This window comes from Microtus ochrogaster, unplaced genomic scaffold (assembly GCF_000317375.1).
Source record: "Microtus ochrogaster isolate Prairie Vole_2 unplaced genomic scaffold, MicOch1.0 UNK6, whole genome shotgun sequence".
In the NCBI taxonomy this organism is placed as follows: domain Eukaryota; kingdom Metazoa; phylum Chordata; class Mammalia; order Rodentia; family Cricetidae; genus Microtus; species Microtus ochrogaster.
Window position 1 is genome coordinate 6,567,403 of NW_004949104.1, and position 15,522 is coordinate 6,582,924.

A 15,522-nucleotide genomic window follows, 5' to 3' on the forward strand; every position below is an offset into this window, starting at 1 on the left:
GGCTTGGAGTTAGTTCTTTTTAACTTGTAGTCCTCCTGCTGACAGCTGCATATGCCTTTTAAAATGCTCAACTGATTGAAGGCTTCAGTTTCACAAGGTGAAGTGACTGGCTCAGAGCCTCAGCGATACCAACGTGAGCCACAAGATGGCAACCTTGCCTTAAAATTCAGAGGCAACCTCTGAATAGTTCTCATTTAGAGGGTGAATGTTTTTAAGAAGAAAAAAACTGGGAAAATGTTCCAATTTTAATTTAAAGTTGTTTTCCATCTACTCTGTTAATTTAGTCTTCAGTAAATGATAGCTTATTAGTGTCCCATTTAGTGAATGAGTTATTAAAATTAAACATGTACTTGTATTTTTCAGAAAAATGAATAAAATAAGGAATTTGTGTTTTATTTACTAGGACTTAATAATAAAATTTCTTATTATTTAGATCTCTATCCTTCTAAGTGTCTTAAACAAATAAGCTCTGAAAAGGGAAACAACACCAACCACTTTCAGAAGTATGTTCTGTCAGGAGCACACACTGAGCAGTGAAAGGCAGAGACCCTGGAGACTGTGGCTGCCCCTGGGGGAAGTGGGAGCTCCGTGTGCTCCCCTCCTGTGTCGTTTTCCTAACTACTCAAAGCCATAGGGACAGTTTGTTTGCTGTGCTATTGTTCTTCCTACTGTGGCTTCTGTTGTTCAGGGATCTCAAGTTTGGGAAACAATTCAAGGTATTTTCTGAAGGCTCTAAAATTCCTGAAGGATAGGCATTTCAGATTCTTACAGTAAATATACACCACACTTCTAATCTATACATTTTCCTTGTATTACTACCCTTGCTCCTGTTATCTTACTGGTCTTGTATGTGCACATCACTTGAGACTGTGAGAGGATCTGGATTCCAGACAGCTTACCACTATTGTCTTTCTCAGTCCCTAATGATTGTGATCCTACGTCCTCCATTATTGGGGCATCAAGGCTGTTTAACAGAGCTTGTTCTTAGTAAAACCTTCTTTTGCTCTCTTTTTGGTGATTTGTTTGAGAATCTCCCCGGACTAATGTTAGATGATTGGTCTTTATTGTCTGTAGTCTTAGGAAAAGCAACAATTGCATGAATACAGCTTTTGTTGCTGCAGCACCCAAATGTCGTCCAGCTGTAGGCAAACCGCTGTATAGTCTGTAATTTCTGACTCAACTGTACCTGCTCCTCTAATCTTCTGACCTCTTTTGCGTCCAGTTACAGAATAATATTCTCATCGCTCTGTGCACCCACGTTTGCTTTCGATGTTAGTTGTGGAATGCACAGTAGAAAAGACTTGCTTGAGTGAGACAGCGCTGTGTTTCATTCTGTTTCTGCACCATGGTCACTGATGGCTCTGGTAAAGTATTTCTTTCCCTGGGCTGTCAGTTTTATTTACACGAGGGTACATGATTGGTGCTCATGTACCATGTGTTCCACAGGTGAATTCAACACTGCTATAAAGCTCCAGCCCTGTCTTCTGCTGTATTGGCTTCATGTTAAATAAGTTACAGCATAGCACTGGAAAATCATTTTTGCTTTTTTTATTCTTTTTTATTTTTTGACATAGCGTCGTCAAATAAACCAGAATAGTTTGGAACTTGCTGTTTAGCTCAGGGTGCACCAAAATTTGTGATCCTCTGGGCCTCAGGCTCCCAGGTACTAGGATTACAGGGGTGCACTACTGCTTTCCCTTCAAGAGTATTGATCTTATTATTTATCTTATTTGTGGTGGTGTTTTATCTGCATGTGTATCTGTGTACCACATGTGTGCCAGGTACCTATGGAGGCCAGAAGAGGGCAGTAGATCTCTTGGAATAGAAGTTACAGATGGTTGTTGCTTGTTAGCCACTGTGGGCACTAGGAACGAAATCTAGATTGTCTGAAAGAGCATCAGTGCTCTTGACTGTGGATCCATCTCCCCAGCCCCAGAAATACTTTATTGTATTCAAACAGGTAAAAAATTATTAAACTTATTCATCTGTTGAGAGAGAGAGAGAGAGAGAGAGAGAGAGAGAGAGAGAGAGAGAAGAGAAGAGAAGAGAAGAGACAGACAGAGAATGAGAATGGTTATGTGTGTTTCCCTTGGTGAATGTGTGGAGGTCGGAAGACAACTTTCAGGGCCTCGGACTTGAACTCTGGTCATCATGCTTTGTGGCCAGTGTTGGGGGATATTATTTTTAGGTGTGTGACTTTTGTTTATGCTACATTTGTTTAACTCTGTAAAGCTGTGATTCTTTGCCTGTCTAAAACAGCTGGTGGTCCTAAGGGCAGTGAGGCAGGAGTAAGGCCAGGCAGAGCTAGCAGGCGGAGAGTTAAGAAAGAGAAGTGAGCATGAAAAAGAGGGACAGTGAGACAGAAAGGAGAGGAGGGCATCAGTGGCCACAGAGAAAGAGGTAAAGTAAGAGGTGCAGAAGTAAGAAAGATAAAAGCCAGAGGCAAAAGGTAGTTGACTTAATTTAAGATAAGAAAAGCTGGCAAGAAACTAGCCAAAGTAAGGCAGGGCATTCGCAAGAATAAGCCTTTCTGTATGATTTATTTGCGATCTGAGTGGTGGGTTCCCCCAAAAGACAAAATAATAAAACATCATGCTGTATTTTGGTACCCCGTGTTGGTACCAATTATTGTCCTCTTTTTAACTTGTCTTTTAAACTTCGGCTATCCTAGTCAGCAGCTGCAACTCCACCACTATCAGCAGCCGCTAGGTCACAAGCAAGAGCTGCAGCCTGAAGAAATTCTGTTCCCTCAGGCACCGACTCTTTCAAAACTACTAAGAGAACTTATTTAAATCTCTGCTAAAGAATTCAAGATGCTCAGATCTTCCGACTGGAGTGGGAGGGAAATGGCAGGAGGGGAAGAGGTGGAAATTTTTAATAAATAAAAAAAAGAATAAAAAAAAAGAATTCAAGATGCTTCTCTGACAGGCTGAATAGCAAGCAGCTCACCTAGCTGGCCTCCTCGTGTCTCCTTGAAGTCCTCATGCTTTTCTTACCCATCTTTATAAACCCTTCTCCACACGACTCCTCCCTACTACTTCCTGTCAGTTAGTTGCTGACTCAGCCTCTAGTACCACTCAACGAGAAGCCAGCTGCCTTAAATTTTTATTGTATATGGTGTGTGTGTGTGTGTGTGTGTGTCTGACTGTCTGTCTGTCTCTTCCTGACGCCAAGCAGCTTTTGTAAGTGGCTTTTGTTTCCTCCTCCAACCAGGGAAACACTACTGTTGGCCCTGCCTTTCTTCTCTGCGTGCATTGCCCTTTTTACTCGCATTCTTTTCTGGATTTCTGAAGCTTTTCCTCCTCCTTCTTGTAGTAACACTCATTTTCCTTTACTTAACTCTTACTGCCTCTCTCAGAAGCCTGCTCTAGTCCACCATCTTGCCCAGAAGTAGTACTTGCCTTTGATAGCTGAGGCCGAGATAACTTAGAGGAAAGGTGAGACTAGATAAAACTGAATGTGTAACACTGTTGTTCAGGGCCAACGGTGATTTTTCAGCTTAGTGATTTGCTTGCTTGGGAAATAAAGTATAAATGTTTGCCAACTGTTTTTCATTTCTTTTCTGAAAATATGTATTAATTTTTATGCACAGAAATATTTACTTTAAAAAACCTTACCACTAATGAAAAATAAACATTTTAAAACTATGGTAATAACTTAAAGATCTATGTAGTAATTATCATTTCTATTAAATTTATTTTTCTACATATAAGCAAATTTAACTGTGTTTATCCAGTTTTGCTATCACCATTTTATTATATAAACATTTAGCTTTATAATTAGTTAGTCCATTGATTTAGTTTTACTTTGATTGAAGTTGACAAGAGAGAACATTTTTTTTCTCCCTGTCAACACATGTCTTATAGCATCATATTTAAAATCATTTTTAAAAGGGAGTGTAGAGCCAGGCGGTTGTGGCGCATGCCTCTAATGCCAGAATTCAGGAGGCAGAGACAGATGGATCTCTGTGAGTTCTAGGCCAGCCTGGTCTACAGAGTGAGTTCCAGGACAGTCAAGGCTACACAGAGAAACCTTGTCTCGAAAAACAAAACAAAAGGAAGTGTAGAAATAAGCGTACCTCACTCCTTGAACTTTCTGTATCTTGCGCTCAGAGCACTGTATTCGTATATATTCTTTAACTAGTAGGTGCAGTTGGTGTGGGAGGGCTGTAAAGTTGATGTGTTTGAAAAGGAAACATTCCTTTGAGCTGCTGCTCTAAGGTGGTATCCCTTACAGTAATGGCAATGTGTTCCCTCCTGACTGCCTGTTCACGTGATGGGGAGGAAACAGGTTTATAGGAACTGGCTAGAGCATGGCCTAGCACACCTTTTGTTTCAGGAATCAACTGTTCCTTTAGTGCTTTCATGCCTTGGAACTATCTTAAGGTGAATTCACAAAGTTGTTCTGCAGGTTTCCTGTTTGAAATTTTACCTCTGAATTAGAGAATAATTTCAGTCTTGACTTTAATTGAAGTTATTTTTATGTCATAGTAAATAACCATTAAAAAGAGAAAATTGTGTAATTGATATTGTAGCAATGACTAAGAAGTGACTTTTATTCCTTTGTGTGTGACAGCTTGAAGGTCCATGTGTATTACAAATTCAGAAGGTCCGCAATGTCGCTGCACCAAAAGACAATGAGGAGTCTCAGGCTGCACCAAGGATGCTTCGTTTGCAGATGACTGATGGGCATACCAGTTGTACGGCAGTAGAGTTCAGTTATATTTCAAAGATCAGGTGAGTCATATAACTTGTTAAAGAAAAGTTGAAGGTGCTTTACAAGCCTGATTTCATCATAAGAATCTGAATAGGGAGGAATGGAGTCTTTAGTGAATGTTGTACTTTTTCTCAAGAAATTGCTCAAATTTTTGTTTCTTTTATCTACCTAGAAGACAGTTAGGGATAAAGTTAGTCACTTCTCTGTGTTATCTATAAAGGAAATGTAAGATGTGCATGTAAGCCCGACCGTGGTGGCACGTGCCTTTAATCCCGAGGCAGAGGCAAGTGGATCTCTGTGAGTTTGAGGCTCGCCTGATCTATAAGAACTTGTTCCAGAATGGGCTCCAAAGCTACACAGAGAGGCCATGTCTTGAAAATCAAAAACAAACAAACAAAAAACCAGCAAAAAATGCATGCAAGCATTCCCTCAACTCCTCCCAAATCCACTACCACTCCCTACCCACTCAACTTTTCTTTCCCTTTTTATATTCATGGAGACTAGTGTTTGCTGCTCATATACATTGGGTTTGGAGCCATTCACTGTAGCTTGGTTGACCTACCAGGGGCCACACTCTTAAAGAAACTCTACTCCCAGCAGCAGCCATCAGCAAGGAGCTTTTCTAATGAGAGTTACACTAATTTAAGTCAATAGGATTATTTAATACTATGTTGTTTTAAGATAGTAGTGGGTTTTCCCATAGGGTTTATGAACTGTCTAGCTACAGGTATTTTGGTCCTGATAATAGCATCAGGTTGGGTTCCAGCTTGTGGTGTGGGCTTTAAATCCATTTATAAAGTGGTTAGTTACTCCCGTGGCATGGACGCCACTCTTGGACCAGTGGGCATATTTTGCCGGGTTAGTCATTATTACAGGTTGTTATTGTAAATTGTTGACTACACAGCAGGTTAAGACTAATAATTATTATTTTTTCCCTCTGGTACTATATAGCACTTTACAACACTATGAAAGTTAGCCAGTAGGAATTACAGATATTTAGAGATACAACTCTTAAGATGTAGAAAGATGAGAGTGTGTTCCTGTCAATGTTTGCCGAGGTTTCTGTCCCGCCTGGTCCCGCAATAGACACACAAAAACTGTGTTATTTAAATCACTGCTTGGCCTCTTAGCTCTAGCTTCTTATTGACTAACTCTTACATCTTAAATTAACCCGCTTCTTTTAATCTGTGTATTGCCATGTGAATGTGGCTTACCAGCAAGGTTACCGAGTGTCTTTCTCCCGTGGGGCAACATGGCTTCTCAAGGACTCCACCTTCATTCTCCCAGCATTCATTTTTTTTGTTTTCCTGCCTAGCTCTATTCTACCCTATCACAGGCCAAAGCAATTTCTTTATTCATTAACCAATAAAAGCAACACATAGACAGCAGAAAGACTTCCCACACCATTTATCAAGGCAGTTTGAACACTGCTTTCTGAAGAAAGAACTTTTCTTGTATATTTGTAAGCTTTTTTATTCTTTTTTGAGTCATTGTATATGGTCTTGTTTGCTACTTTGGTTCCTCTGAGCTTTTTTACTCAGTGTAAATTCCTAAAGAATGCTTTTTTTTTTTTAAAGCAAGTTTATAGTCTTTACCATACGCTGTATTCCATTCCCCTTTTGGGAGAGTCCAAAGATAAAGTTAAATTTTACTTCCTAGTAGCTGATACAATAACAATATAGGCATATAGACATGTAATTATTTTCCTGGAGCCCAAAGAAATATGGCAGCTTGGGGTAGATGGGAGTTTGATTTGAAATACGAATGGTTTTGAGAGAGGTGAATTTTTGCTGCTGTAGTCGACATGAACCTGGGAGAGGGAAGGTCCCCAAAATGAAGCAGGCTAAAGTCTCACGTGGTAGCCAACTTTATTCAGAGCATCAGATGGCTCTGTTCTGAGGCTTAGGCAAGCTTGTAAGAATTTAGGCAGTCTACAGACCCAGGGACAACTGGTTCTTGACAACATCTTTAAATAACAAAAGCGAGATGATGGGCAATAGAATATAAACCTGGTACCAGGACACCTGGGAGGGCTCCAAAGCACATTTCAAGAACAGCCTTTGTTATGGAGGAACAGAGGTTACAAGACTCTTGTTTACTTAGTTTTCTCAAAACTCTCAGAAATCTCCCACTGCCTCACTCACAGACTGTGCTCCAACAGTGACTAACTGGCCTGTGCTGCTCTTGGAAAGGGCACAGGTCTGTTCTGTAGAGCTTAGGGATTTGGAGTAGGTTGGGGTGATGCAAGCAGTCTTCACTGATACTGCTTTCCTTCGGTCTGTTTCAGCCTTTGGTAAAGGAGGGACCCTCCTGAGATGATAAATGGATAAATGTTTATCAAAAGTGTTGAGTTTTATACAAGGGCTAAACGGGGAGGTGGCTTAGCTACCTAGTGATTGCATTGCCTTCTTTTTGAAGAGAAGGATTCCTGTTTGTGGAAAATAGTCTTTCCTCCCTTGACAGATTCGGTGCAACCCTTCCAAGGGCTCAAGGGTGACACAGAAGGCTGACTTGCTAAGGAATGCATATTTTTCTGCTTTTCCTCTGTAACTTTTCTCTGCCCAATGCCATCTGCTGTCCTTTTCTGTTGGATTTATTGTGGTTTAACAGCTAAATTTTTTACATGCTCATTCACTCATTATTGAAGCAGCCTGTGTTCCTTTGCGATCACAGAAATGACAGCATGCAAAACTCTTCTTTCATGGGGATAATTTAGAAGAGTTTTAATGTTTGGGTAGTGGTTGCCTTAGGAGGAAGGTAAAATAACTCTCTAGATAGGATAAACCAGATTCAGGGCTGGGCTGTGCTGCCTCAATGGGCTGTGTATTTCTCTAGGCACTTCTAGCCTTCCATCTCCTGTACAGTCCTCCACAGTTTTTGGTTTTGTTTGTAGTTACAATGAAGAAACAGTAAAGATATGTTGGGGTGCTAAAGAAGTAGTTAGTAAATCAAAATGTACTCTCTAAATAAGAGTTAATTATGATAGTGAAGTCAATGAAGTAAAAAGTATAATGTAATTTTAATTTTGTAGCAATAAAATTGTAATTTAATCTAGTGGGATTCTATCAGTTGTTTTATAAAAATTTAAGTCCATTCTCAAATTATTTGACATTAAGGAAAGTTTCGGGAGGATATAGCCATCTAATAACACAAAGTTAATCATTTGTTTTTATATTTTCTGTTTTCTTTGATATTTATTTATCTGATATTTACCTTTTTATTGTTTGATTTCTGCAGTTAGTTCCCTATATTCATAATTTCATGTGCTGATATATTCTTATTCACTCTTGGTTTTATTGATTTGTTAGAAATTATTGGCTGAAACTTCTTTTCAAGAAAAAAATAGATCAGTAGTATAATTAGTGCTTTCTTTGGCTATAAAAGGGCATCAACCTATGGTCCGTGGTGCCTTTTGCTTTGATTCATTCAGAAATGAAGAAATGATGAACTGCAGAGTTATTGAATCTGTATTTGTTGATTGCCTGGAATTGGTAAAAGCTTGTTAGTGTAATTGTGTTGCTCATAGTTACTGCTGATCTTGAAGATGGGGCATTGTTCACAGTGGCTGCACTTCTGACACGGAGCTCTGTACGGGTGAGGTTAGGCAAGGCTGTGACTAGCTGTTCTGTCAGTGTTGAATTATGACAGGATTTTCAACTAGTGAGCCGCAGAACACTTTTAATGGCTTTATTGAGATAGAATTGATAATAATGCAGTGATACACATATTAGACATATCTGATACATGGAACAGTATGTAATCTATCTTACCCTGCAAGGGTTCTTTCAAGCTTGAGAAATAGACATATTCTTACTTCATTTTGCTAATGATTTTTAGTAGCTGTCCTTTGAAGGGCTGTGGTATTAACACTCACTGATTTGAAGTTGCATATGTCTGCATGCCCTTCAACTGTGAATAACGAAACCATTGCAGGCTAACTTTCTAATTCACCCCATGTTTCATGGCAGATTGTGTTAGGAGTCCTATTTGAGAGTTTCTCTCTTGCTGTATGTGAGCTGGAGTGCACTTCATATCTGTGCTTTCAAACCAATGTGATGAAGTGGATTTCATCCTGTATTCCCTTCAGCAAAGTTGTGGGAAGATAAACATCTTGTCTCTGTTTTTTTGTGCAAGAATTTGTGGTGTAATGTTCACCAATTGATTAACCCAAATGATTAACACTGGCTTTTTTTTTTTTTTTTTAGAAAAGTCTTGTTGCAGTTAGTACTTACATACTTCCTAGTTGGTGTATAAATTTTTTTTAAGTTCTTATATAAGTAATTTCTCATGTTTTGTCTTTAACTAGATGACTAACAAAAAGGGGTTTTATAGATTACGGTAACTCATGTAAATGTTAAATTTCTATGTTTATTGCTGGTTAGATATCTTTTTCTACATTAAAATTTAATTTAATAATGGTATATTTTTGCCATGTATAGCAAAAGTTAGAACAAAGAGAGGGAGATAAGTGTTTATAGATGGTAGAGTAGAGAAGTGCTTTCCTGGCTGGAGAGATGTCCCAGTGGTTTAAAGCACTGGGTATTTTTCCAGTTCAGTTGTGGGTTCAATTCTCAGCACTGACAACGATGGCTCACAACCATCTGTAACTCCAGTTCCCAGGGCCCTAGCTCCATATATGCAGGCAAAACACTCACACACATAAAGTGAAAATCAATCTTAGGAAAAGAAAACTGCTCTCCCTTTCCTTACTGCAGCTTTGTGTGTTTTGATTGTTTGTGTCTACATTTGCTTTAACTTATGGAAACCAAGTTCATTTTGTTCTATACTTGGTCTTTATTAACGTGACTCATTTATACTTTATAGCTACTCCCCCTGGAAACTGGTTTAGATGTCAGTGCATTTTGATTATGTCATAAGACTCATTTTCATATTGTGGAGGAGTGTCAATACAGCTTTAACTCCTAACTCCTTTTGGTTTTCTTCTGCGTCAGTCTGAACACACCGCCTGGCACGAAAGTAAGGCTCTCGGGCGTCGTTGACGTAAAGAATGGATTCCTGCTCCTGACTGACTCTAACACCACAGTTCTTGGTGGTGAGGTGGAACATCTGATTGACAAGTGGGAGTTACAGAGAGTAAGTGTGCAGTAAGAATGGCTCAGACTGTTGCACGCCAGGCTTTCTGACTGTTCTCGAGGAACGTGTCCCATAACGAGTGGTAGCCTTAGTCTTTTGTGCCAGAATTATGAAGCTAGAACACGATGATCTTAGAGCAACTAACTGTCTACTATGATTTCACCACAATCTTCCTCGAAATCAGGTGAAATTTTTCAGTACTTGTTATATTACTTTTTCTTGGTTTAAATGTTCTTTTTACAGTATCTTGGCAGGTTTGAGACTTTTCAGATAAGAGAAGGATATTTTAAAGTCAGATCAATGGTTATGTAATTTTCCAACTTCCCAGCAATAATCATTTCACTTAAAACTATCAAATTAGCGAAGAACTTACTCATTTCTAACACACAGACACACAGGCATACACTCACACATCCTTTCCCATGGTAAACACGATTCACTTTCTTTCTCTATGAACTTGGCTGTTTTACTTTCTCCTAGACATGTAATATTACAGTATTTGTTCTTTTGTGTCTGGCTTATTCTGTGTGAGTAATATGTGTCAGAATTTCCTTTATACGCTCAGTAGTATTCTGTTGTTCATAGCACATTTTGTTTATTCATCTGTCAGCGGGCATTAATGTTCCTAGCTTTTGCTCACTGTAAAAATGGTACTGTGAATATGAGCATGCAAATAATAGCTCCTCCCAGTTCTTTTGTATGCACACTTGTCAGATTGCTGGGCTATATGCTAATTTTGCTTTTATTCTTTTAGTAAGGTTCTGACTTGTCCACTAGTTATTTTCTCATAGTAGATCTTCTATGTGAAATGGAGCCTCTTGGTTTTGGTGTGCATCTCTCCAAGGCTTAGTGACACTGGGTCTCCTCTCCTGAGGTTGTTGTTGATTACTGAACTCTCCATGCTGTGCTTTCTACATTGTACATCCAAGCAGAAGCCATGGCTTACTTCTTCCCTTAGGAATAGCAGTCTTACACTACATGTTGTGCTGGGTTTAGTACAGTTGTAATCATTGTGTGTAAAGGGAGATTAGGTCTGGCTCCTTGTACCTTCATCAGTGCAAGAAATAGAAGTTTTTGATTTTTCACGCTAACAAGAGCTGTTAATTTATGTTAGCCTTTAGAGGAAGTTTTAGTAGAAATTGAAATGATGTATAGCTGTTTACATAATCCCTTCCTTGTAACTAAATAGAAACTGAGAAAAGGACCCTAGATAGTCTTATAATTGTGCCGTGCTAATTTTTTTTAATTAAGGAGATTGACAACTCACATGTAGATTGTGAAGAGTATGCCATCCCTGTACCACTTTTTATTATACTTTTCTCATTAAACTGATATTATAGTTGCCATTAGCATTATTACTCAATCTGTAATTTACATGAACTGTGTAAGAGCGTTTACATAATTCAGGAACTCTGGAATATGTTTAAAACGTATGTGATGGATTTTTAAAAATAATTTGAGACTCTTTTACTTTGTATTTTCATCACAACATCTGTAATGGTAATTATTTTAAAATGCACAAGTTGAAAGTTTAGAAGATATATTTAATAACAATAGCTTTATGGTGCATGTTAATACCTTCAGTGGGAAGGAGAGCTGAATGGGATCCTTTTTAGCTTCCCTTGGCCCTGTAGAGGCCTTCACAGTATGAGCAAGTGCTTTTGCTGAAGACAGTTTTCTGCCCATTTTCACAATACATTGTTCTCTAATTCTAATTAGGCAAGCTTGAAAATAAAACTGGAACTGGTAAGAGTTTGGAAGCTTGTGTCTATTAAATGGTAGTCAGAGGCTATGCAGTGGCTCAGCAGGTAAAGGTGTTTGCCTTCAAGCCTCATAACTTGAGTTTGATTCCCAGGATCCACATGGGAGGAAAGGGAAAATTGACCCATGCCCTCTGTACTTCATATACTTATTCATGTGTGTTTGTATCTGCCTACACATATGCACACATAATATAACAAAACTGTTAAAGAACCCAGTTGGTTGATTATCTCTTCAATATCTGAATTGATGTAAGAGAGGTTGACAAATTTTTACTGAGCAACTTTCCATATTATGAACTATAGTAGTATGATGTTTGAAGTACTAGAAATTACCTTTACCAATAATGATTTTTATTTAGTAAATATTATCTCTAAAAACTTCATTCTTGTAGAACTATTCAAGGCATTATTAGTCTATAGGTTATGTGCTTCAAAGTAAAATTGTTCTTGCCAGAGTTTATTTTTGTGAATTGGCTATATTTTGAGGAGGTCTCTTTTCTCCAAAGGACAACAGCTTGAAAAATATTTCTGAAAATTAAACTTGAATGTATTTTGGTCAGGAGAGTTGAGGAATGACCTTTGCCAGGTTACTGAAGTAAAGAATACAGAATTGCATGTTTTGTAGTTTGAAATACCATAAAGAAGGCTGTTGTGTCCTAAGATTCTATGTTAAGCAGTGCATCCCCGGTGTATTTGTATGTTCCTGGTGTGCTTATGTGTGTGATTTATGCTTTATGACTACTTATGTTTTTAAACAGAGCTTATCAAAACATAATAGAAGCAATATTGGAACTGAAGGTGGTCCACCTCCTTTTCTGCCTTTTGGACAGGTAAGGACTTTCTTCTGGTCGGTTACTCAGTCAGGAAAGAATGTTCTTCGTTGTGCTCAAGCTGTGTGCTGTTTTGTGCTATTTACTCAGACTCTGTGGAGTTACATGGAAATATGAAGGACAAGGAATTTAATAGTTTTGCTACCCCAAAGATAGAAGCAATTAAGAATTATGTATGAAGAACAAATTATAGCTAACTATAATAGGTTAATGGAAAACAAGTTTTTAAAAATGAGAATTTTAAAAGTAAAGAGATAAAAAATATGCAAAAATTTTCCTCTAAATTCTTTTCTTCAGCCTCTATCCAATTGTTCATGTCAGTTGTGATGTGGGAGTGATTTCTTTCTAATCTGTTGCTTTCGTTGGTTAATTAATAAAGAAACTCCCTAGGCCCATTTGATAGGCCAACCCTTAGGTAGGTGGAGAAAACAGAACAGAATGCTGGGAGAAAGAAGCTGAGTCAGGGAGTCGCCAGGGTTCTCCCACTCCAGAGAGACGCAGGTTAAAATCTTTCCTGGTAAGCGCACCTTGTGGTGCTACATAGATTATTAAAAATGGGTTAAGAGGCTAAAACTAATGGGCCAGACAGTGTTTAAAAGAATGCAGTTTCCGTGTAATTATTTCGGGTAAAGCTAGCCGTGCGGGCGGCCAGATGCCGGGAAAGTAGCCCGCCGCTCATAACACAACAAGTTGGAAACTTAATTTTACTTCTTGCTGATATTTTCAATTACAGTAGCCAGATTCTTCTTCTATAGAACCTAAATAATCCAATGTTTAGTCCTTAATTTTTAACCATTTCTCAGTTTTCTATTGCTATAACACAAACACTGTGACCAAGGCAACTTTTAGAAGAAAAATTTAATTGGGGCTTACAGTTTGAGAGGGTGAGTCCTTGGCTCTCATGGAGGGAAGGAAGCACAGTAGCAAGCGGATTAGCATGGTGTCACAGGCTTCCATTTTGATCTATTAGCACGAGGCAGAGAACACTAGCTGGGAATGGCCTGGACTTTAGAGACCTCAAAGCTCACCCCCAGTGACACATTTCCTCCAACAAGGCCAGGTCTCCTAATCCTTCCCCAGCAGTTCCACCAACTGGGTACTGAGCATTAAGGCATAAGCCCAAGGGGGCATTCTCATTAAACTGCGTGACCTTTCCTACTGCAGAGGAACTTGGAGGGTGGTCTTGAGTTGGCCTGGGTCTTGTGTCTTCCTTCCTGTACACAGCCATTAGCTGTGTTCCAGCAGACTCCTCCACATGAGGAGGCCGACAGGAATCCCTGTGTTTCTTGACCTTGCCTTTTTTGCCACCAGCAAAGTTTTGAGCTGTATTTACTTTGTACTTTTCTTAGAGAATGCTGGCTAAAGTGAAGGTGAATTGGGGACACAAAAGTAGGCAGTTGACACCAACATTTTATTTTGTATTTTGTTTTATTTGAATTTTGTTTGAAATTTTGGTATTATAAAGATATCTTAATTGGTACGAAGATGCCAATTAATTGATCTTATTTCATATCTTCATACCAACTAAATATCTTTTTAATACCAAAATTTCAAACAAAGCCCAAAATAATTTTTATGAGCTATACTCAGATTTAAATTAGTAATTCCTGCTTCACATGCATTTTTTAAGTATATAAAAAGCATGATCCCGTGCCCTTTTTTAAAGATAAAAATGTTAATAACATTCTGCCTACAATAAAAGAGACAGTGAAATTATTATAGTAACTTACACTTGAAGGTAATAATTGACATATCTGTAAAAATTTACTTTTTTCTGAATCATTTATAGAATTTCTTTCTTAAATTACTTATGATATAAAAAATGACTTTCCCCCCTAGAGATACTTACTGATTTAATTTTTGTCCATAATTTGAAATGTGAATTACAGTTTTGTATGGTAGGAAGTATAGAAAAGGGTTTAGTTTCAATGGTAGTGTTTCGTTTTTTTTCATTCTGAATAGGCCTTATGCGGCATACCCCAGCATGATAGGTGGGATAAGATGGTGATGCTGGCTGTGTGGTGATACATAAATAGCTGTTTACTGTGGAGGAAGCACACTGTATTTGTGTATCACACTTGAGGGAATTTCCTTTTCTCCCCTTCCTTCTTGTTAATGAGCTGCAAAAACCCAGTCACTGTAGAGGACCTGTAGAGGTGTGGATGAGAGTTCAGGGGCTGTTTCCAGACAGAGACACATGCCATTATTAAACTATGAGATTAAAAATCAAAACTTAAAAAAAACCAAAGACATTTATATCTTAATTGGCACAGAGAGCATACTTTTAGTCTTTGCTACAAGGTCAGATGCATTTTGTTAACATGTTAGCAAGTGTCTGATTTATGGATATTTTAGTGTAACGTGGAAATTGAACTCTTAGTTACAAAATCAAATTTACATGGTTTTAGTTCATGTAGAGACCTTGAAATCTACAGCTGTTTTAAAGTTATTACCTTAAAATGAAACTTGGGTCTTGCATCCCAGTATGTTTTGTAAGTATGTGGCCTCATTCCGGTAATGTATGTGTACACACACATACACAAAGACACACAAACATGCATAAATGCATGTGCGTGTGCACACATACGTAGAGAAAAAAATCTAGCTTATATTTATTTAAAAGTTCTGTTGTAATCATCTTCCCGTTGTTTTTTTAATCTGTTGGATGGAGTGGTATTTTACTTTTACGAATGATAAGAAATATAAACATTTCTTTTAAAGAACTAGTTCTTTCTATAAAGAACTATAATTTCTTTTGGAAATCCTGAATCATATGAATTTATTTTCCCAGAAGTGTGCATCTAATGTCCAGGTGGATAGCAGAGAACTTGATCGAAGAAAGACGTTGCAAGTTTCAATGCCCGTCAAGCCTACAAATGATAATGATGAATTTGAAAAGCAAAGAACGGCTGCAATTGCAGAGGTCGCAAAGAGCAAAGAAGTAAGATAACTTCCCCAAATTTCTCTCATTGCATTCTCTTTAATTATTCATGGCCATTACTGCTTTTCACATAACTAGTCCTCAAGAATCCGTACTTTGCTCTCCTTACGTATTGTAGAAGAGGAAGAATGCCATCTTCCCCTGGGGATTTGAGCCTGCCTGTTGGATTTGTATGTTC

The 15,522-nt window shown here is 38.2% G+C and overlaps 1 protein-coding gene across 3 annotated transcripts in view; it reads left to right on the forward strand.

Moving 5' to 3' along the window:
- Nucleotides 1-15,522, forward strand: part of Tdrd3 (tudor domain containing 3) — a 145,597-nt gene that overhangs the window by 71,617 nt on the left and 58,458 nt on the right. For all 3 annotated transcript variants that reach the window (XM_005366058.3, XM_026788750.1, XM_026788751.1), the window contains 4 exons: nt 4,576-4,736; nt 9,669-9,810; nt 12,332-12,403; nt 15,195-15,344. In XM_005366058.3, coding sequence (XP_005366115.1) covers nt 4,576-4,736; nt 9,669-9,810; nt 12,332-12,403; nt 15,195-15,344 — 525 coding nt within the window. The remainder of the gene's footprint in view (nt 1-4,575; nt 4,737-9,668; nt 9,811-12,331; nt 12,404-15,194; nt 15,345-15,522) is intronic.